The 22,772-nt window shown below is 39.5% G+C and overlaps 1 protein-coding gene and 1 long non-coding RNA gene across 23 annotated transcripts in view; one reads left to right on the top strand and one right to left on the bottom strand.

Moving 5' to 3' along the window:
• The window catches only part of LOC309606391, a 190,886-nt gene that overhangs the window by 5,545 nt on the left and 162,569 nt on the right, over positions 1–22,772 (bottom strand). The gene's annotated exons all lie outside the window — the stretch shown is intronic.
• Positions 1–22,772, top strand: part of DLG2 (discs large MAGUK scaffold protein 2) — a 2,068,078-nt gene that overhangs the window by 1,914,413 nt on the left and 130,893 nt on the right. For all 22 annotated transcript variants that reach the window (XM_082343299.1, XM_082343288.1, XM_082343300.1 and 19 more), the window contains one exon: positions 5,079–5,193. In XM_082343299.1, the coding sequence (XP_082199425.1) occupies positions 5,079–5,193 (115 nt within the window). The remainder of the gene's footprint in view (positions 1–5,078; positions 5,194–22,772) is intronic.

Raw genomic sequence — 22,772 nt, 5'->3', positions numbered from 1 at the left:
GTCTTTCTGTTTCTGACTTACTTAGTATGATAATCTCTAGTTGCATCCACGTTGCTGCAAACGACATTATTTCATTCTTTTTATGGCTGAGTAGTATTCCATTGTATATATGTACCACATCTTCTTTATCCACTCATCTGTCGATGGACATTTAGGTTGTTTCCATGTCTTGGCTATTGTGGATAGTGCTGCTATGAACATACAGGTGCATGTATCTTTTTGAATTAGAGTTTTGTCCAGATATATGCCCAGGAGTGGGATTGCTGGATCATATGGCAATTCTTTTTTTTAAAATTAATTAATTAACTTATTTATTTATTTATTTTTGGCTGTGCTGGGTCTTCGTTGCTGTGCATGGGCTTTCTCTAGTTGCGGCGAGCGGGGGCTACTCTTTGTTGTGGTGTGTGGGCTTCTCACTGTGGTGGCTTGCCTTGTTGCGGAGCACAGGCTCTAGGCACACGGGCTAGAGTGCAGGCTCAGTAGTTGTGGTGCACGGGCTTAGTTGCTCCACAGCGTGTGGGATCTTCCCGGACCAGAGCTCGAACCCTTGTCCCCCACATTGGCAGGCGGATTCTTAAGCACTGCACCACCAAGGAAGTCCTGGCAATTCTATTTTTAATTTTTTTGAGGAACCTCCATACTGTTTTCCATAGTGGCTTAAGGTCCTGCTTCTTTAATACAGTTTCCCACCTCAGCATTATCCTGCTTAATTTCCTTGTCAGTGTCCCATTCAAGAAGTAAACTCCTTTAGGTTCTTTTTCAAAACTATATGCTATGCACCTAGTACAATCCCATGTGTAGGGAAGGAGGAATGATTGACCTTGAGGTTGGAGAAACAGAGATGAGTGCGGCATACCCACTCTCTAAGGAGTTTATGGGACAATAAAGGAGAGGACCAGCATGCACATAATACAGTAGGTGAAAGGAAGGAGAGTGAGATTTTAGGAGGGAGGGGTAGAGAATTGAGGAGGCCTTAGGCTCTAAGGGAGAATTGTGGTGTTTTAATAGGTACTAAGATGTGATGGAGACAGACTGACCTCACAGAGATCCAGGGTTGAATTCTAGCTCCATGTCCAATGAGCTCTGTTACCTAGAAGCTTTGTGACTTTCGTGAAGTTAGTTAACCTCTCTGAACCTGTTTCCTCACCTCTAAAATAATATGCTTACCTCAGAGCTTTGTTAGGAGAAATAACATAATTTTTAAGTATGTAGCACAGAAACTAGTCTATTGCAGGTGCTCAGTAAACATGAATTTTCCTTTAGAATATATAAAGATTGAGCACTTTAAAATCTCATTAGAATGTTCTCCTGAGTGTTAGGAATTTATTGGAAAATATCCCAAAGGGGAGGGCATGGATGTGAATGAAACATTTGGGGAAAGAAGAGGGAATTAAGATTAAATGGACGTGGTAGTGTTAGATTTTTAACTTGTTGAAAATGTAGTTTTTAATACTATTGTAAAACATAAAGAAGGCATACTTCACAATTTATGTATCTACTTTCTTGTTTATTTCTAGACCATTTCTAACTTTAAACTTGTTTATCTATGAGAGGCTGGAGACATAGCCCCTCTCCTCTCTGTCTCTGTCTCTCTCTCACACATGCATACACACACACCATTTATATTTGTAAACTCAGATCTTACTGTTTTTGCTTTGATGAAATTACTTGTAAAGCTTTATTTTTCAAAAAGAAGCAAAGAGGGATAAACACTTCTGAATACAGGATTTGTGTTTAACATGATTGTCAAAGTGGAGAAGTTGAGAACAAGATGGATTCCAATGAAGACAAATACAATACAATACAATACAACACACAATATAATACCTCCCCATCCATAGTGGGGAATGTAAACACCATAGAATACGATGTAGAATAAACATTTCAAAAGGATGGTAGAAAACATTTTGGGGATCTAATGAGCCATACAGTAAGGAGAACACAGGAAGAGCCGAATAAAGTGCTGATCGCGTACAAGTTAAGTATCAGAAAACTGTTTCCAAAATGTATGACATGGCTGAGACGGGGAGAGCGTAGAGACTGCCAAGAGAATAGTAAAAATAACAGTGGGATTTGGGAGTGGCCGTAATTAGACAGAAGTAAAGCCTTGAAATTAGGCAGAATAATTAGCCTTGAAAAAAAAAGTCCTAGAGGAGAAGCATCTTGTTTTTCTTCATTTAAAAAAAAAACCTTAATATTGAAAACAGGCAATTTCAGTCCTACAGGCATTTTAGAACTGAATTCATTTCAGTTCTGCTCACTTCCTCATTCATTATTTATTCATTCATTCATTCAGAAAATGTTTATTGAGCACCTATTATTAAATGCCTCCTGCATACCAGACACTAGGTTAGGAACAGGGAAAGCCTTGGTGAGCTCAGTCTAATGGGGAAGGTGAGCAATGATGCAAAGGACTGCAGTTTGGTGTGATAAGTACAGTAAAGTAGCCAAGTGGCCGTATGTAGTCAAGGACTGGCACTGAATTAGGTGTTTTGGTGGGGGGGGGGATGGTTGGAGGTGGGATTTCAGGTTTTTGTCATGATAATAAAGTCATCGAATGGTAAAGGGGTTGTCCTGGGAACAGACGGCAGATTCAGTGATTCTTAGGGGCGATGCGTGGTGTTTAGCTGGTGACAGTGTGGAGCATGGCTCAGAAGGAACGGAGAGTTCCAGCTCTAGATTATTTTCTCCAAAAAATGCTAATGGGGGCTGTGTGACTCTGTGCAAAGCTTTGACTGGTACTCATGCTGTTGTGCTGTACAGACCTGCCATGAATGTGCTCACGTACACCAAGATCCCTGTCTGACACCAAAGGCTGTCATATGGGAATTGTTAAATAAATTATAGTCTAAACTGTGGAATGTAATTAAGGGTATTAAGAAACATGATACTTATTATTTGAGAGAGGGTAGGAAAAGATCCAAGTTACACTGTTAAAAAGGGAGGAAAAAACATTAGCATAATATATAATTAAGATCTCATATGTGTGGGGGAGTATGTATATATTCAAATGAATTGAGAAATGTCTGCGGAAGTCCAGCACCCCCCAGCTATGTACCTATAGGCTATGCTACAGGGAAGGACAGCAGTGAGAGAGAAGAAGGGGGGGTGGGGACCTCTCATTTTTTATTCTGTGTTTTTCTATATGGTTCACATTTTTATAACATCCATGGACTTCGTTTTGTAATGTAAATAAGAAATGAAATAACGCCTATGAAGCCCTGAGCACGGCATCTGCCATGTGGCTGGCAATAAATATTAATTGGATATTAATAGGATGGCAAGAAAATATGACTTGCTCAGAATGATTTAAATCTGCATATAGCATCATATTTATGGTTGTAAATGTTTTCTCTCTCTGCTAGAATGAAATGAAATAAATATCTTAAATTATGGTTAATAGATTTTAGGTTAAATAGGTATTCTGCTTATTTAAACATTTAGGACTCAATTATTCAAAGAGAAGTTTTGAACAGGAAGTCTTCCAAATCTAGGTAATATCAGACTTCGCCTAAGCACCAGAAATTTCCCGTCAGTTAGTGTTGTCTGTAGAGCACTAAACTTTAAAAATATTTAACATTCAGAATTTATTGTTGTCTATCATTGAAAACCAAGGTCAAATCATTTTCTTTATGAAATTCCATGCCACAACAGCCAACAGATATTCAGTAAATTGAATTTAAATTTAATTTTTTGGAACTTTTTATTATAAAAAATTTGAAGTACACTGTAAGTAGATCATATTGTATTATATTCATTTAGTCATTCTTGTTTTTGTGAAAAGTTATGAATAAATTGAATTGAAAATCACATTGTTTTCTGAAATGTATTGAGGACCTCTGTGAAAATTCTTCATACTTTAAATTCTCCGAAAGCAAGACACAGTTGTGCCAGGGAGGTGACAGACCAAGTTGGGATCAAGAACACGGAAACTTCAAAAGCCATTTCTTTTTCTATGCTCATTGTTTTACTAAGTGTCTTAAAACCTATTTTTCTTTCTTTATTTTTATTGGATTGATATGGTGAAAAATTTTTTCCTGTGATGATATAGCGTATTTTAATAATTATATTTCCTTGATTTTTTTAGACCCATATATTTTTTCTTTGAATGTTTCTAAAATAGATTTACTATTTTCTAACCCTGATCTCCTGAGAAGCTGATTTAAATATATTGTGTGTGTTAGAATTGATGAAGTTTGGCATGTGATGTTTTATATTAAAGCTATAAGGCAAAGTTGAGGTATGATCCCAAGTAATCAGCTTCTAAGAGCCCCCCAGGGGGAAAAAAAACTTAGCAAAATTAAATGGCGTTTTTTACACAGTTCATCACCAAACACTTGATACTCTGGTCTGTCTGGCTGAGGGTAACTAGAGACTCACCTCAGCCCCTATACTATTGGTAATCCCATGAACTTTTGGGGTTTTTTACCCTCTCATTTCTAAATTAAGCCTATTATTTAGAGATAATTATAGATTCACATGCAGTTGTAATAAACAATACAGGGAAATCCTATGTACCTTTTACTCAGTTTTTCCCAGTGGTAACATTTTAGAAATCTGTAGCATGCTATCACAAGCAGGATGTTGACATAGACATAATCCATCAAATTTATTCCAGTTTTCCCAGCTTTACTTGTAATCATTTGTATGTGTGTGTGTGTGTGTGTGTGTGTGTGTAGTGAGTTCTGTGCCATTTTATCACACGTGCAAGTACCTGTATCCATGACCACAGTCAAGACAGGAAACATGTCCGTCACCAACAAGGATACCTTGTGTAGCGCATTTATAAAAACACCCACCTCCTCCCCCATGGACTTTTCATATATTGGGATTTGGTGGTGGTATGTTTTTGAGTTACCTTTTGGGAAGTAACTGGTTTGTTCTTTCCCTCTTGTGAATGTCTCCAAATAAATAATATGAAAGTGAACCTTCTGTGTTCCTCCATTCTTGCATTGTGCATCTCCCCATGGCTTGGCAAAGGGACCAACAACAGGGACGAAGGGTTGCCTTGAGTGTGCAGTATTTCTAACTTGCTGAAGGCACAGAACCAAATTTGCCACCTCCGTTTCCATTCCCAGATTACGCTCGATTTGAGGCCAAAATCCATGACCTACGAGAGCAGATGATGAACCACAGCATGAGCTCCGGGTCCGGGTCCCTGCGAACCAATCAGAAACGCTCTCTCTATGTCAGGTAGGCAACAGTGTATTTCTTACTGTGATCTGTACTTGTGAGCCATCAGCTTGGGGAGACAAAGGTGATGCCTTATAGCAACGGGACACGTGTTCTTGATTAACCTACGCTCGTCAGTACACCACTGTAAGACCTTAAGTTTAACCATTCTGAAGAAATTTTTGAAATGTCATTAGTTATGTTAAATTAGTTAAAGGCCCCTGCTTTTAACAAGTTCTTTGACCATGCTGTGATCCAGGGTAAAGTTCTTAGCATAGGTTGTAGTAAAAATAATGAGAAGAAATATTTTCAGTTCTGATACATCTTAAATTGAATATGTGGGCCAAAGCCCTGGACATTTGCTTACCATCAATATGGGAAGAAAATATTCTCATATTGCTTCCTGGCCTGCTTGACATCTATGCATTAACTTTGGTGTATTGATTGGAAATCAGAAGTACTCTCTCAAAGAGCTATGTGGTTTTTTTCTTAAAGTTTTGGTAGAATGACTTTCTTCTGTGGCATCTCATTACCAGTTGATTCTCAAACCACAAAAGTTACTTGTTCCTTGCCTGACAAAACTCATTAATTTACCAGAAAAAAGATGATTGATTGAACTTGAAATGCCTTGTGGTCTTTCATCCCTATAGTTAACTCTTGAGTAAGATCCATCATCACTCAACTGTAACATGCACCTCTTAGCATAAGCCTTCTATATTCCTCCCAAAATATACTTCATCAGTGCTGACTACACTTGAAAAAAAACCCCAGAAAACTGTACACTTGCAAACTGTAAAAACTCAGTGAATTTGAAGTATCCAGTTCTTTCTTAAAAATAATTCACCACGGACTTCCCTGGTGACGCAGTGGTTAAGAATCCACCTGCCAATGCAGGGGACACGGGTTCAAGCCCTGGTCCGGGAAGATCCCACATGCCGCGGAGCAACTAAGCCTGTGCGCCACAAGTACTGAGCCTGCGCTCTAGAGCCCGCGAGCCACAACTACTGAGCCCACGTGCCACAACTACTGAAGCCCGCACGCCTAGAGCCAGTGCTCCATAACAAGAGAAGCCACCGCAATGAGAAGCCCACGCATTGCAACGAAGAGTAGCTCCTGCTCGCCGCAACTAGAGAAAGCCCGTGCGCAGCAATGAAAACCCAACACAACCAAAAATAAATAAAATTGATTCTTTAAAAAAAAAAAATAATAATAATAATAATTCATCATATTTCTCTGAGGATTTTATGTCATATTAAAGGATTAATTCCTAGTTTTTCATAAAATCTAGGAAAATCTTCCTAATTCCAATTGGAAACTATTCCTCATTCCACTATCATTCAACTAAGAAGAATGATGACTTACAATAATAATAATGTAAGTATTAACAGCCAAAGGGGGAGAGTGATGTCCAGTTAATGGTGCAGATGAATCCAGGTATCAGTGGAGGAACCATGCCCATCCTTACTGTATTCTCTCTCCCTCAGGATCTGGTCTGACTCCCACCTAGGGTCATATCCTCCTGATCTGAAATTTCACTGTCTTTTCTTGACATGAGGTGCATGTTATAGACATTAATTTATGTACTTGGATTGACTTGTCCTGTTGGTTCCACTTTGGCTATAAAGTTATCTTTTGTGTGTATTAGGTAGGCACAGCAGGGCCAAGAAGGGAGCAGGATTCCAGAAGGCGGCAGGTTCTCGAAGGCCTTGATTTGCTGGCCTCTCTGACAAGCATAGAGTCCCTTCTTATTCCAGGGAGTTCCAGTACCTCAGAAGTCCTGAGATTTAAAATAAAAAAACCCCAGAATATCAATGTCCCAAATTTGTTCAACTGCATTTTGGAAGATAATTTTGATACATTTCTGTGTAATCTGTGAAAGGAACTATTGAGGACCACCCTAGAACATGTCTTGTAGTGACGTCACAAATATGATGGAAAGTAGCTGTTTCTGTTCTCCTTACTTGTGTTGTATTGCTATTCTTTGTGATATAAAATATTTTCTAATCTTGAAATGTTTTAGTCTTGGGTAGCAAATTAGGAAAAGCCAATTAGGTTAGTAGGTTAGAGATAAATCAGCTAATAAAAATGGAATGGTTATATAGAATAAAACTGGAAGGAAACATTACCATATTGTTGGTATCTTGTTAAAAAATAGAATGCATAAAAATGTCAATGTACTGGAAGGAGTTTGCCAAAAATATACTGGTAATAGCTTAGTCCTTTTAATTAAGTTGTGGAGGATTAGGAAAATTAAATGAAGTGCTCTGATGCTATTATATAAGACTAATAGACTTATTTGAAATAGTAGTGTTACTCAGAATCAGACCTTTATTCTCTAAAATGGTAAATAAAACTATAACATACAAAAGAGATGAAGACTTAAGGTAATAAAGAATGTTACCTTGTTAACATTCTAATAGTTGGAGGTCATATTGAAAGGAGGAACTACTTTTAAATGAGGCTCGAAAATAGCTGACACTTCATGGGAAATTTCCCAAATTATTTCTTCACAAGATACCAGAAGTGTCTTGTAGAGGGCCGACCTCAGTATCTAAATGACTTTTAGAGGCATAGAATTGAAAAAGATATGGACCATGAATAGAGTAAAATCAGAGGGAAAGAACTTACAAGATCCCCTGGCCTTGTTCTCATGCAATGTGATAAATTAATTTAAATTAATTAATTAATTTCATTAATTAATAAAATGAAATGAAATGGCAAGGCCTAAAGGGGATTCTTACTAAAAATGATTCAGTATGTTTGTTTGTTTGTTTGTTTTACACCAGTTTTAGCTATGGGATTTTCATAGATATGCTTGTTTCATCCAGATCGCTTGAATAGAACTAGTGCCAGTTAATTGTGCTTATTTTAGAAAGTCAACTAGTTGCTGTCTCAGAATAAATCAGTAGCAGAATTTCTCTGATTATATAAACATCAGATGGTGAGCATGTCTCTTTAATCTGAGAATGACCCCCTGGAGTATTATTCTCTTTATTCTGCTCAGCTTTATGTAATTCTAGGGCTGGAACCTTAGCTATCACCAGGCCCACTGTTGAATTTGCAGAAGGGGAAACTGAGGCCCCGAGGGGGAAGGGATTTGCCCAGGACCCCACAGCCATTTGGTGGCAGAGTTAGATGTCCTGCCTCCCAGTGCCACATCACTCCACCTGCCCAGGGCTCAGCTTATGCGTATCAGCTGTTGAATGCACTTTGGCTATGAATCCCAGTGTGCTTCCGTCAGCACAGTGGCCGACTCTTGGATTAAGGAGTAGATTAGTTGAGAGGAGAAATTCAAACAGAAACCTCTTTGGGGTTTTTACGCAGGATAAACTGTACTATAGGGATTTCATAGGGGATTTCTTTAGTACTATTCATATTTTTCCATGAAGCTGAAACCTAAACCAGAAAGCAAGCAGCTTCTTTGTTCTGTAGTAAACAATTTAGCTGACTTAGTAGAACATTTGTTTGCACCACAAAACCACCCTTTCCCTTGGAGTTACCTCCTCTTCCCTATGTACACAACACATGCACACGCACACACACTCTCTCTCTCACACCTCACACTCCCAACATCAGCCCTGCGCTGACCGTGTCCAAGACAGTGAGTGCGTCTTCTCAGGATCGCGCAGAAGTTGGCCTCATTCCCCTACTAGCAGTGGTCCTCCCTGGTGATGGCGATTTATTTGCCTGACAGTGTGGAAGACAGAGGGAGGGAACTAGCACATCTGAGCCAGGCGGTGTTGTAAACTTGAGCCAACCCTCTCTATTTACCAATCTAGTTGTAATCATTTTCCTTCTTTTAATCTTTTTTGTAAGGTGCTTGAAGTGCTTTGGTAGTGCCATGCAAATGGAGTTGATTGTCGCTAATGATAATACTGTACATGTTGTATGCTAGTGATTTGCATCTATTTGATTTAATGATCTATGCGTATTGTGTATTTCCTGCATTGTGAAACATATGTAGTTGTAGAACCTTAAAAGTAAATAAAATATTAAAAATTTGAATAAAATATTTTTCAAAATGCTCCACAAGTACATTATCAGTTCTTCAGCCATAGATTCACTTGGGCTCCTGAACCACTGGAATACGGGTTTCGGGTTTCGTTGCATGTACTTTGGGGCTCCCCATATGGGCAGGTTGAGGTCTCCCTACCTCTAAAATATGCACTCCCCTTCTTCTCATCGGTTGTTAAATGCATTCCTATAGCAGAACAAGGCTTTTCCTGCTACTAATAGGAATGCACCTTTATATCTAAAAGCTATGAAGAAAGGTCAGAGATAAAGGGGATTAAATTCACACAGAAGTGCAAATGGCTAAAGAGAGATCCTTTCTTCTGATAAAAGAGAGCAAGAGCACCCAGGACACTGGGAGAATGGAGAGGGGAAGAAAGAAAAGCAGGTAAGTCCACCAATGGGGAGTAAAAGGTCCCAGGAAAGAATATAAAAGAGAAACTTGGCCCATGTTCATTTGTTAATAAAAGGTATCGATTTTGAGGGTTAAGTGAATAAGCTTTCTGTTGTGAATTTGGGTTTTGTTTGTTTGTTTGCTTCATATTTGGAGCATTTTGTGAATTTATGTTTAGTCAGTTACTATAATTTATTTATGCATTCGTCAAGCATTTTTTGAGTGTATATTCTGTGCCAGGACCTATAATGGACATTGAGGACCCAGCAGTAGAAGTCATGTTTCGTGTCCCCAAGGAACTCACATCTAGTGGGGGCGACAGATGAGGGGAAGACAATCACAGTGCAGTGTGGTGTGAAAAGTTAGCTCTAGAAAGGCCGAGAACCTTTACTGCTGCCTTATATAAGGATATCTGAATTGATTCTTGAAGATTTTATATGAGTTAATCCAGAGGCCTTCAAACCTTTTTACTCAAAGTAAGAAATACATTATTCATCATGACCCGGTAAATACATATGCACGTAAAGCTGAAAGAAAAATTTCATTAAAGTATACGTTTTATGTACAGTAAACTTTGCTATTTTCCATTCTGTCTTGCTCTTTTTTTAAAAAGTGGAGGTCACAACTCATTAACTTGATTTAATAACTCACTAATGGGTTGTGATCTACAGCTTGCAGATGGAGTAAACAAGGAGGAGCAGTCCAGGCAGATGACACAGTACGCAGGCAGGAGAACTCATCTTCACTGCGTTATAGTTAGCATCTCTGGGATCCCCAGACCCTTGGTGTTCTAGCCAACTTGGAAGGCGGTTCTCCCTGGCATAGATGAGGAAGTAGAAGTGGAGGGAAATGTTTGTCAGGCATCTTCTGTGGGTCACCCATTATGTTAGTGTTTGGCGTATATTTCCCCGTATGATTCTCGCAACACCTCGAAGAATCAGGGGATATTTCCTCTATTTTACAGGTGAAGAAAGTGAGACTCAGAGAAGTTAAATATTTGCCCCCAAGCTCACAGAACGGGACTGGACATGAGCTAGACATTCAGGTCCTGTGTGTGAGGCAGTAGAGAACAGTGCTTATTTAAGAGCACGGTTGCTGGATTGTGCTGGACAGACAAACATTGGAGTCTTGGTTCTGCCACTTACTAGCTCAGTGATCTTGGACAAGTCAGTCTCTCTGGCCTTAGCATCTTTATCTGTGAAATTAGTAATAAGATACCACAAAGTGGTTGTGAGGATTAAGTAAAATGGTGAATTTAAATACCTGGCGCATACGAAGCAGTTGATTAATGTCAGTGGTATTTATCATTTATTAGAAAGGCAACCTGTCCCCTGCAGGACAGAGAGACTGTAGAATTGTTTGTGAACGAGACACTTTTCTCAGCAGTGGGTGAGTCTCCCTGTGCCTTGGCTTTCCTTCATCAAGGGAAAGAGGATAGACTTCCTGGAGACCTTTTATGTTTTCAGTCCTCTGGACCCCATGGAAGCCAAAGGGAAAGGCCAGGATTCTATGGCTCCAGAGTGCCCAGCTCTGTCAACTCATCAGGCATTTCTCATCCCCCACAAGGGTCTGTCCAGAGGCAGAATCTAAAAAGAATTCAGTTGGAGACACAGCTAAGAAGAAAGGGTTGCTTTGCTTACACGTGGCCCTTCCACTTCCTCATGGGTGTTATCAGCGTCCCTAACCTCGTAATTTCTTGCATTTTTCCTCTGCATTCTTCAGCTGCTCTAAGCCCCCTGTTCATGGTTTTCTGTTCTGAATTTGAAGGATTTACCTCTTTTTACAGTGGTTCTAAGTCCACATTTTAAACTGGTAACTCAAACTTTCTACTTTCCTTGACAGTTTTTGCTTCAAAGGCTATATAATATAACAAATGCTGAGGTCTGCCTCCTGCCCCATTGTTTAACATAATGTTTTTACACATAGATTCATCAGGGCATTGATTCTTTCATTCAACAAACATGGTTTCACGTACTTACCTACAATATACCAGTCTGCCGTAGATGCTAAGGATACAGAGATGAGTAAGAGCACAGACCTCCTTCCCTCAGGATTCTCACTGTCCATATCTGCAGGCAATTCAAGTAGTATGCAGATCATTATTGTAGCTGTCCTTTTATGATACCTCATGTGTTATATGCCTTGCACTTATTAACCTATTTTAATCTTTACATTATGCCTATAAGGCTTCCTACAATGAAATCTACCCAGAAGGCCACTGGTATTTAAAACTCAGCTATTAAAATAGTGATCACTCTGGTCTTTATTACAGCTTCATGGGAAAGCTCCTTGAAATGGCAATACCATCAATACTGGACCTGCAAATCCCAGTTAATGTCTTAATTTTATTATATCCTTAGTGCCTTATGCCACAGTGCTTGGCATAAGGAAGTCTCCTTAGTAAATATTTGTTGGATGAATTAATTCCTAGACTCTCTTTCCTATACAGATGTGAAAGAAAAAAATTAGAAGATAAGCCAAGACCTTTGAGCAGTCAGTCCTACGGAAACCCAATACCAAGCGTGTGGAGTCTGGCTGTGTCCTGAGGACGCAGGAACTACCTACTGGTACTGGGATTTCCAGGACACATCGGGCTCTGCAGGGCCTTTCAGGCTGCTTCATTTGCCTGCTGAACTCTGTGACCCTCTTTCAACTGAGGCCTAATTCAATAATACATTTAGACCATGACACACAGCCTGTACCCTCTTAGCAAGAGGACTTGGGGTAGGGGCTGGGTTTAGGGTGAACTTCATCCATTTTCTCGTTCTCAGCACCCTTAATCTTCCTGTTCTAGGGACATAGGACTGGGAGTTACATTGAAGCAAGTCTTGAGCAAACAAATCTCACCCAGGATTCTTTATCCTGATGGGTTTTCATTCTAGAGGAAAGATGTTCTTACCTGATTGATTTTGGTGGGAGGGGAAAGCAACATCATCATATAAGTAAGAGACCCTGGTCTTTTTTCTTCTTCTTCTTTAAACAGTAACACATCCTCCCACTCTACTTCCTTCTCCCACTGTACTGCTGGTCAGTAACCTGGGGATGCAAAGGAAGAATGTGGAATAAAGCCAGTCAGGGAACTTTGCTCCAGTGCAAAGCTGCTTCCAACTTCACTTGGCTATGGATTTCTCCAGGTCATTTAAGGCAAAGCCATGAAATCTGTGAACTTTATTATAAGTCAGGTTTTTACCTTCTTCCCTTCCAACCTTGGACCAACATGCTCTCAGCAGCTGTCCCCAGAGGACATGTCTCAATCCTGTGTGCATTCCCTGCCCAGTGCTTGGCACAGGGCTGGCCTACAATGGCATTTTTACTGCCTGCCATTCATTCACTCACTCATATATTCTTATTTGGCAAAATTATCATTTATTCTTTCAGAAATACAATGTATTGTAGCACCTTGGATTCAGAGTTTCTTATCTCTCTTAAAATCTTATTGGGGGAGACATGACCAGGTACCTGAAACAGTTTAACAAAATGAGGCAGAAAGTCTGGAGATAGTCTAGACTTGGGAAGCCAGAGAGATCTGGAGAGGGCATTGCAAAGTCAGGATAGGCAGCTGGAACCACACTGAGAGGCCAGAGCTTGTGTACCAGTGCTTTACTCCTGACTTCATTTAAACCTTAAACCTTATAACAGTGCTATGACATAATTATGATTATTATCCCCATTCTACAGAGGAGGAACCTTGTAGAAGGAAAAATAACCTATACATGGTGCTACGTGGCCAAGCCATATTCTCTACCCAGGGGTGTCTCTCACTGGAGCCCATGCCCACGGTACTGCAGTACAGTGAGGAAGAAGTTAATCCTGTAGGGGCAGAGGTTACATTCATATTGATAGACCTTCTGTTTGGTTTATGCTTTATACTGACTTCCTCAAGGTAGACCTGGCATCTGGTCCAGACTTCACAGTTGCTCAATTGCTGAAACTTGAGTTTCTCGTTTACAAAATGGACATAATACCTGGTTCACAGGCTTGTTAGGATTAAGTTAAACTAAGTCTATGAAAGAGCCTGCCAGATGGGCCCGTTAGGTAAAGGGGAGGACCTTTACCCCTTCCATTGCTCAGACCCTGCGTCCTAAGCTGGTGCCTCCTTTCAAGTGGATTAGATTTTGATTCTTCATTTATACTTTGAGACTCATTAGCATTATGTGCACTCTTTCAGGCATTTGCATTTTTAATTGCATCCTTAATTGTGGAACAAAAGGCTTTGTCTTCAGGCAGCTAATTTTGTGCCAGAAATAGAAAGGAGGAGGAGTCATTGGGGATCTGGAGGAGGTTTCTCCTTCACCTAAAGTCATAGGCTGGCCCCGATTTTAAAAGGTTTTTAAATTTTAGATTTCTATTGGAAGAGGGACAATAGTACCATGGACGACCCTACCACTGACCATCACATTTTTTTTTATCTATCCCTCTATCCCAAGATCTAGAATCAGATATCATTTTTATTAATGGCAGACCCTCATTCATTCACTTGCTCACTCACTCATTCATCCAGAAAACTGTTTCAGAGCCACAACCATCCACCTTATGCTATACTATGCCCTGGGGAATAAAAAGATTAATAGGGCATCTTTTCTGCCCTGAAGGCACTCAAGAATCACTACCAGCCTGGGTTCTGATCCTCACCCCCACCCCATGATAATCATATTTCCAGAAATTTCACATCTCCAGAGGAGGTACTTTAGCCTGTTAGCCCAAAATTCCTACTTCCAAGAACAATCTGAACAGCTCTAGCTACAAAAGAGGGCAGAACAATAAAAGGCACAACACAGAATGTTCACAGGAGAGAACAGGTGAGAGATGAGGGCATGGAAAAATTGAGGGACTCTCCACCCTAAATCATGAGATTAGGTTAGGAACAAGGGAATAAACTTAGGACATTGGTCCTTTCATCTCAGCATTTGAAACAGAGCCAGACACATTATAGGAAATCTTTAAGTACTTACTGAACGAACTTTTTGAATATCAATTCAAATTGATATTTGAATTGATATCAATTGAACATGAAGGTTAAACATGATGGTACTGGGAGAATCACCAGTGACTCGTAGATGCTGGTTGAGTTAAGCACGTGCTCCTCTGTGTTCCTCTGCCCCATGTAAACTCTCTTCTAACCTTCACACCCTCTCCACTGCCCGCCTCTTGACTCACCTGTCCCCTGCACCGGATGGTGAGCACCTCTCAAATGGAGATTTGCCCAGTTACAGTCTGTATCTGCACGGTCTGGCATACGGTAACTGCTGAATCCATCAAGTGGATGAATTATGGATGTTGCTAGATTGGAGAGCATTTAACTTTTAATTAAAATTTTACCTAATTACCTCATGGCTTGCAAATGGTTCCCTGCCTAACAGAGGTCCTTGTCTCTTCCTGGTCGGATGAATAAACCGTCCTGTTCAGTAGTGATAATTGTCTCAAACTATGTTTTTTTTAAAACTCATTTAGCTAGACAAATGCCGTATTTAATATAGGTTAAGACTTCAAATCCATTTTCCTTTTTATTGGAAATCAGTAAGAACAGAAACAATAATAAACATCCACAAGTTCTTCTAAAATACTTCCTAATAATAAACAGCTAATTATAGTTGCATCCTATTCTATGCCAGGCAGTTTGCTAAGCACCTTATATGGATTATCTTATATAATTCTCACAGCCCCCGTCCCCCCAAGAGATAGGTGCTAGCTTTAGCCCCACTATAAAGAAGAGAAAATGGAGACCAGGTTTGAAGTTTACCCATAAGAGGCTAAGCTGGGCCTAGAACCTAAGCCAGCTGTCCTCTGCCCCTACCTATGGTGCCATGCGGCTTTATTGAAAGGCTTTCATAAATTTGATTTGATTTGATTTAAAATATCTGTTAAGTAGGTATTGTTTTCCCACAGTTTTCAGATAAGCAGTCTGTGGCTCAAAGTATTGAACTATCTACTCCTTTCTCCAAGCATAGAGTAGTACCAAGCCCTTGCCTCAGTCCACTCTCTTTAAAGGTGTGTGAACCCACAACTCACATGTATCTTTGTCTAATGTTTGCCTCCTGTTTCATTTACTGCCACATAACACACCGCATGATTTCTATAGAACTACTTATGCATTGTTAAATGTCCAATGGACAGCTGAATGAATATCATAGTCACCTTAGATCCTGTACTCTAGTTTGAAGATGCCCAGAGCATGCGGATTTGTGGTTAAATTGAGCGAGACCCCCTGAGCTGCGGCCATGACAACAGTGTGAACAAATTCTCTGCCCCTCTTCTACCAGCAGATTCTGCAGCCTGCGTAGCCCTAGCCAGATAAAGCCCCACATCAAAGAACACAATTGAAGTGCCTGTCATATGTTGTGCCCTGAACTTGGGGGAACATGCAGCCTGAGACCCACAGTCAGCTACACAATTTGTGGGGCCCAGTGCAAAGTGAAAATGGGGCTCCACATTCAAAATTAGAATGTAAAGACAGTGAGAGCAGAGCATAATACTAAGTGCGGGACTCTGCAAACACGCAGGCCCACACCCGTGATGCCAGTCCTGCTAACACCTGGCTTAGGACAGTTCGCTCAAAGCTGAAGGCATGTGTGTTTCCCTTAGTAAATAGTGCAGCAAGTGTAAGAAACACCATATCAGCATTGGGAACATTTTCAAGGAGCCAAGCTTTGTCTTTTACCTAAAAGAGTACTTTGTATAAAGTATCCATACCTCTGCTTTTGGGATCTGTGGAAACACTATCTTTCAGCCCTCTTAGTGCTTGAGGACCTTGAAATTCCACTTGCTCTGAGCTTTCAGCGGCCTACTTTTAGTCATCACTCTCCACTGTAGGAAATCTTTCAAAAGTTAAGTGGTGTCATTTTTTCACATTTAGTTAGCACCTGCAGTACACTGTTCTGCAAAACAGTCTTCCTGTTCTGCAAAAGTTACTACCCCTTCTCCTTGCTCCTCAGGTCTAAATTTTTCAGAAAATATATAAAAGTGCCTCAAAGGACTTTGGAAATCACTGGAACCTGTTGGGTGTTGGTGTCCTTTCCATGTGTGATTTCCTACATGCAGAGGCTGCAAGACTTGTAGATTTCCCTGACCAACATTAGAATTTAAAAAATCAGGGGCCTGACATGGGATTGACAACTTAATTTCACCAAGTAAGAAGTCTAAAAATAATAAACCCACATACAAATTATATTTTAAATTGATCGCTCTTTATTATTGCCATCATTTTATATAAGAAAGGCCATTTTAATGTCAGAATAATGGGAACAAAATATAAGCATCAGGAAAAGTACTCCAAATTTTAAAATTTATAATTTTATAAACCTCACTAGATGCATCTCCATCTTTCTACTATCCACATAATCCTATCTTGTAGCTAAAAAAATTAAGGCAAACATTGTGATAGCTAACTTGTTTAAATTCTTAACCCTGAATTTTTTGGTTCTAAGTGATTATAAAATGCCTGAGATGGCTTTTTACCTTTGTCCTTCCTTGATGAAGAAAGCCATCTTTTAGATTTTCTTATTCCTCATGTATTTTCTTCATTTTTTATACCATTTTCTCAATAAGTAGGAAGCCCAGACTATTGCTGGTGAACATCCTCTATGGTAAACTGATGCTTTTTGGTGATGATTGTTAAAAAGGAATTTCCATTATCAAAATTGTATTTTTATTATTTTTTAAATTGTACTTTCATGTATTTTACATTATGGCATCCTTTATTTTAAAAACGGACTCTTAAAAGGTATCATCACATTCTAGTGTCTTCCACTGTATTTTAAAACATTGTATAACTGTATTGTTTCAGAACAGATGGCTTACTTCATATACTATTCCCCTTAATTTTCTTCAGATTACATCTTGTACATGCTTCTATTTTTATTTTTATTTTTTAATTTTTTTTGGCCATGCGGTGTGGCTTGTGGGATGGGATCTCAGTTCCCCAACCAGGGATTGAACCCGGGCCACGGCAGTGAAAGCGCCGAATCCTACCCAGTAGACCACCAGGGAACTCCCCCTTAATTTTCTTAAAAATGCAGATTTGGCCTTTCAGATGATGGATCCCACACGTTAAAAAAAAAAGTCTGATTCATGGGTAAAATAATGAGAAAATGCAATGTGAACTGAATAGAACTTTACAACAAACAGGATATTTGGTAGCTTCTAGTGACCTCTGTCACATAAATATATATTCTCATGTAAATTAACTTTGTAGTTCTTACTCTCCAGACAAAGCTCTTAACCAGTTCCTGTGGTTTCTCAACTGTTTCATCCCTCTCTTCCTGTTAAGGAGGGCTCTGAGTTAGTCATCAGGAAGGGGTTTCTGCGTTTCTGGTTGCTGTGAATCCAGGTCAGCAGAGAGTTTCCCTATTTCTAAAAGGCCTGTGTTGAATGAACCCCAGTGTTGGCCCTTTATAAGATTATAACACTTTTCTCTATTCCTAAAATTCCCTGTTTCTGCCCCTTCCCTCATAAATGGATGCCCCCATTCTATGCCCACCCCCACAACACACTCAGATCTTCTTATGAGTCCTTGATGATGTAATGGATTCAGGTATCCTGAGGACAAGAAGATGGTGATGAGAATTTAGATCTCATAATATCTATGAGGGAGTATCATTATTACCCCCATTTTACAGTTAATGAAACCAAGTTTAGATAGTTCATGTTATTGCCCAAAGTTGCACAGCAAAGAAGGAGAACAAATATAAATTAGTTCTGTCTGTTGCCAGATCCCTGGTCTTAACCTTAATGTCCAGGGTTTCTGGAAATACCACATTTTCTTGGATATGCTTGATTTCCTCTATGCTCCCTCACTCCTATTGGTACTTATAATTGTTACAGAAAGTCATATAAGTTTTACTCTAGAAAATAGTAATATAATGTATAGTGCATCTCCCTCAATAATAAATGAGTACCTTAAAGACGGTTGATGAGTGGACCCTTGACATGGAGTTTTGATGGCTCAAATTTAAACCATAGGGTTATACCCTTCGTCAGCCAAGCATCCTCATCAAAGAGGCATGAACAGGATGAGAAGATTGCAAGACCTTTTGATTAACCTACAGCAAGTATGGTATAGTGGAAAGGATATGGGTTAAAGTTTTTCTTGGGTGACTACTATTTATAAAAAACTATGTAGAATGCTGTCAAGGAATGAAGAGGTGGATCAGATATGCCCTCAGGATGCAGTTAAAGCTAGTTAGTATTATTTTCATCTGTTTTTTTTTTCTATGTTATTCTTAATCCAGACTCTGCTCCAGCATCTGACAATGTGTGTGTTGGGGGGGGGGGAGCGAAGGGGCACTAGGAAATAGATATTTGAAAGGTCAGCTATGAGAGGTTCCAAAAGCAAAGCTGTATTTTTTTTTTTTTTTTGGGTCATCTTTGGCAGTGTGTTTCCTCTCTGCAGGGAGTAATTAGGCACTGTCATAGAATGAAACACTAACTCCTCTAGAATACCAACTCACTCAGCCATTCATGCATGAGTCCACAGTGGAATGGAATAGGCAAAAAGCCTGAGTTTTAGAGTCACAAGTACCTGGATTTGAATCCTGGCTTTGCCACCTATTTCTTGTGTCATGACCCTGGCAGTTCATTTCCTCTCCCTCTGGGCCTCAACTTCTTCTATGAAATGAGGATAATAAGTACACAAATCAAAAGGTTTTATAAAGAATAATGTCTGTAAATCACCTAGCATCTTACACAAACCCTTCCAGAAATTAGAAAAGAGAGAAGACTTCTTAGCTTTTATAATACTAACATCTCCTTGATAGCAAAACATGACATGGTAACTATAAGAAAAGAAATTTACAGTCCAGTCTCTCTTATAAAACACAAGATCAAAAATCCAAAATAAAATATTAATTACCAAAGTGAATCCAGTGATACGTAGGGAGGATACTATATAAGATGCCCTAATCCTAAAGGATATTTATCTTATTGATAAATTGAACTACATTAAAATAAAAACTTTGTTCCACAAAAGATACCATGAATAAAATAAAAGTGTAAACAGAGCATAGGAAAACATTTGTAAGACAGAGATCAGGAAGAGCATTTATAATCAGAATATGTAAATAACTGCCACGAGTTATTAAGAAAAATAGACCAAATTGTTTTAAATGGTCAAAAGACTTGAATAGGTATTTCATGAAAGAGGATATGTAAACGGTGAGTTCACGTGTGAAATGGTGTTCAGTTCATTGGTCATCAGGAAAATGCAAATTCAAGCCCTAATGCCACTATCTACCCACCAGGATTATTGAAAAGACCACTCATTTCATATGTTGGTAAATGTATGAGACTCTCATGGCAGTGTCCCGTACATTGCTCATGGGAGGTAAGTTGGTATGACCACACTGGAAGACTGTTTGTCAGTGTTTACTATTGTTGAACATATTATACCCTATGGTTCATTCCGAGGTATATACACAATAGAAATATGTATTTTCAACAAAAATACATACAAGAACATTCATAGTAGCGTTGTTTGTGATAGCCTTAATCTGGAAATAGCCCAAATGTCTATCAACAATAGAATAGGTAAATAAATTGTAGTATATTTACACAAGGAAATATTAAACAGCAATGAAAATGAGTGGCTGCTACATGTAACAGCAGGTAGGAGTATTATAAATATAATATTGAGTGAAAGAAGCCAGCCACACACATAAACTACACGCATATTAATTTTCTGTGCTGTCATAACAAATTACCACACAAATTCATTTTCTTACTGTTCTGTAGGTTAGAAGTCCATCAGTCTCACCAGACTAACATCAGTGTATGAGCAGCCTACGTTGCTTTCTGGAGGTTCTAAGTGAAGATCTAATTCTTGCTTATTTGGATTGTTGGCAAAATTCATTTCCTTACAGTTGTAGGACCTAAATTCTTGCTTTCTTGCTGGCTGTCATCTGAGAGGCATTCCCATCTTCTAGAGGCTGCCACATTCCATGGCTGGTGGCCCTTTCCTTCACATTATAAGCTGAGTACTGCGAGTTCACTTCTCACTTGCGTCTCTCTCACCTACCCAGGAAAGGTTCTGCACTTTTAACACTTATAAAGACTCATGGGATTAGATTAGGTCCACCCAGCTAATCCAAGATAATTTCTTGGCACTTCAGTGTCCTTAACCTTCATCACATCTACAGGGTCTCTTTTGCCATGTAAATAACATATTCACAGATTTTAGGGATTAGGGCTTGGACATCTTTGGGTGCGCCATTATTCTGTCTACCACGGTGTGATTCCATTTGTATAACATTCAAAAACAGGCAAAATTAACCTATAGAAGAGAGTACCTTTGGCATCACATTTCTAATGTAGAAAGGAATAATAATATCCACTTAAAGGGTTGTTATAAGTATTAAATCCAACAAAAGTATCAGTTGCTTCAAAAAGTGTCTGCCATGAAACAGACACAGTATTTGTTATGTCCTAGTTCCTTTTCTTTCCCCTCCCCCAACTTTATCGTTTCACCTGTAAAAATACTGCAGTCAGCACTTTGCAGGATAAGGTATTCTGAAGATTTATAGACCCTCTGTGACAGTGTTTGCCTATCCCCTAGAAATCAGGATTTAAGCAAGAATTCCATGTGCTACTTGGGATAAAGCAAATTTGGGAAATAATGCTCTTTGGAATTTATTTGAAACACTGCTGAAAACACAGGAAGTGCTGAATGATCTGCTCCAGCCCCATCCAAAGTGCTACTCGCTGCACTTTTTAAGCCACACAAACCCAAATCAGCCATATTATACCAATGAAAACGTCATTAAAGTAAGGAATTCTTAAAATAGTGAACTAACCACAGATCGATGTAGAACCAGCAGCTAGTGCTTCTAGAACTTACTCCTTTGCTAGAAGGCTTAGTCTATGGCTCTTAGAGTGTAGCACAGAGTCTAAGTAGAAAAAAGTTCCGTAAATATTTGTTAAATTCAACTGAAATTACAAAGGTTGTCCAGTTGTTTATTTTTTGTATTATTTTGTTTTTCATTAAAGCTTCTGTTGCCCATGCCCATGACTTATTGAACGTGCTAAGAAAGAAGTCTGGTGAGAATTAGGTCTAACATTCATTTCGTTCACTTGTGCCTCCTCCTGCTTTCCATTCATTTTATAAACAACTGTTGATAGTCCATGTGCCAGACACTAAGGTGCATTCAAGGAATACAAGGATAAATACACTCAGTCCTTGCTGTAGGGGAGACCAACAATAAAAGCATGTCCAAATCTGATGGCCAAACCCACCTCCCCCTCCTACATGGAATTTAGATTGGTCTGTCTTGAGCGCCTGCCAGGATAGGTCATGTCCCAATGTGACCAGTTCACACCGGCTTTCTCTCCTGGGAAGGGCCAAGAAGAGTCTCTAAGGTAGGTTTGTTTCACTAGTTGGCTCTTCATGCTCTTTATCTCAGTGTTTGCCAACCTTGGCTGCATGTTAGAATCACCTGGGGAGCTGAAAGAAATAACTTTTGTTTTCCTTTATACTACTCACTGAATACTTCACTTCTCACACCAGATGTCTGGGTTTTTCCCCACACCGACCAGTTCTCCAACACCAGCTGGGTGTCCTACAGTTTAAGTCAGTTCTGGCACTGTCTATGTGGAGACAGTGTCAGATCCTACAGGTTAAGGGTTCAGCCCTACAAGACTGCCCCCACTTCAGATGCCAGTCACAAGTCCAGATTGTTACCTGTGTTTCTGACCAACTGACTGTAAATCAGAGGTTCGGACAGTCCTCTCAATCTCTTCGGATTCAGTATTTCCTAGAGCAGCTCATAGAACTGAGGAAAATAGTTTACTTTGTAGATTACTGTTTTATTATAAAAGAAGAAGACTCAGGAACAACCAGGTGAAAGAGATACCTAGGTCAAGATATGGGGGAAGAGGTACTGAGCTTCCATGCTCTCTCCAGGAGTGCCACCCTCCCAGTGAGGGCCACGTGGTCAGCATCTCCATGTTTTCAGCAACCCAGAAAGCTCCCTCAACTCCATCGTTTAGGATTTTTATGGAAGCTTCATTACTAGGCATCATTGATTAAATCACTGACCATTGTCGATTATTTCAACCTGCAGCCTCTCTTCCTTCTTCAGAGGTTAGGAGTGCAGCTGAAAGCTCCAGCCCTCTAGTCGCATGGTTCCCTGGGTAAGCAGCTTCCATCCTTAGGTACTTTCTTTTTTTTTTTTTTTTAAAGATTGATTGATTGTTTGATTGATTGATT

Source organism: Balaenoptera borealis (assembly GCF_965194805.1).
Source record: "Balaenoptera borealis genome assembly, chromosome: 11".
Lineage (NCBI taxonomy): Eukaryota > Metazoa > Chordata > Mammalia > Artiodactyla > Balaenopteridae > Balaenoptera > Balaenoptera borealis.
This window is presented reverse-complemented; position numbering and strand designations above follow the sequence as displayed.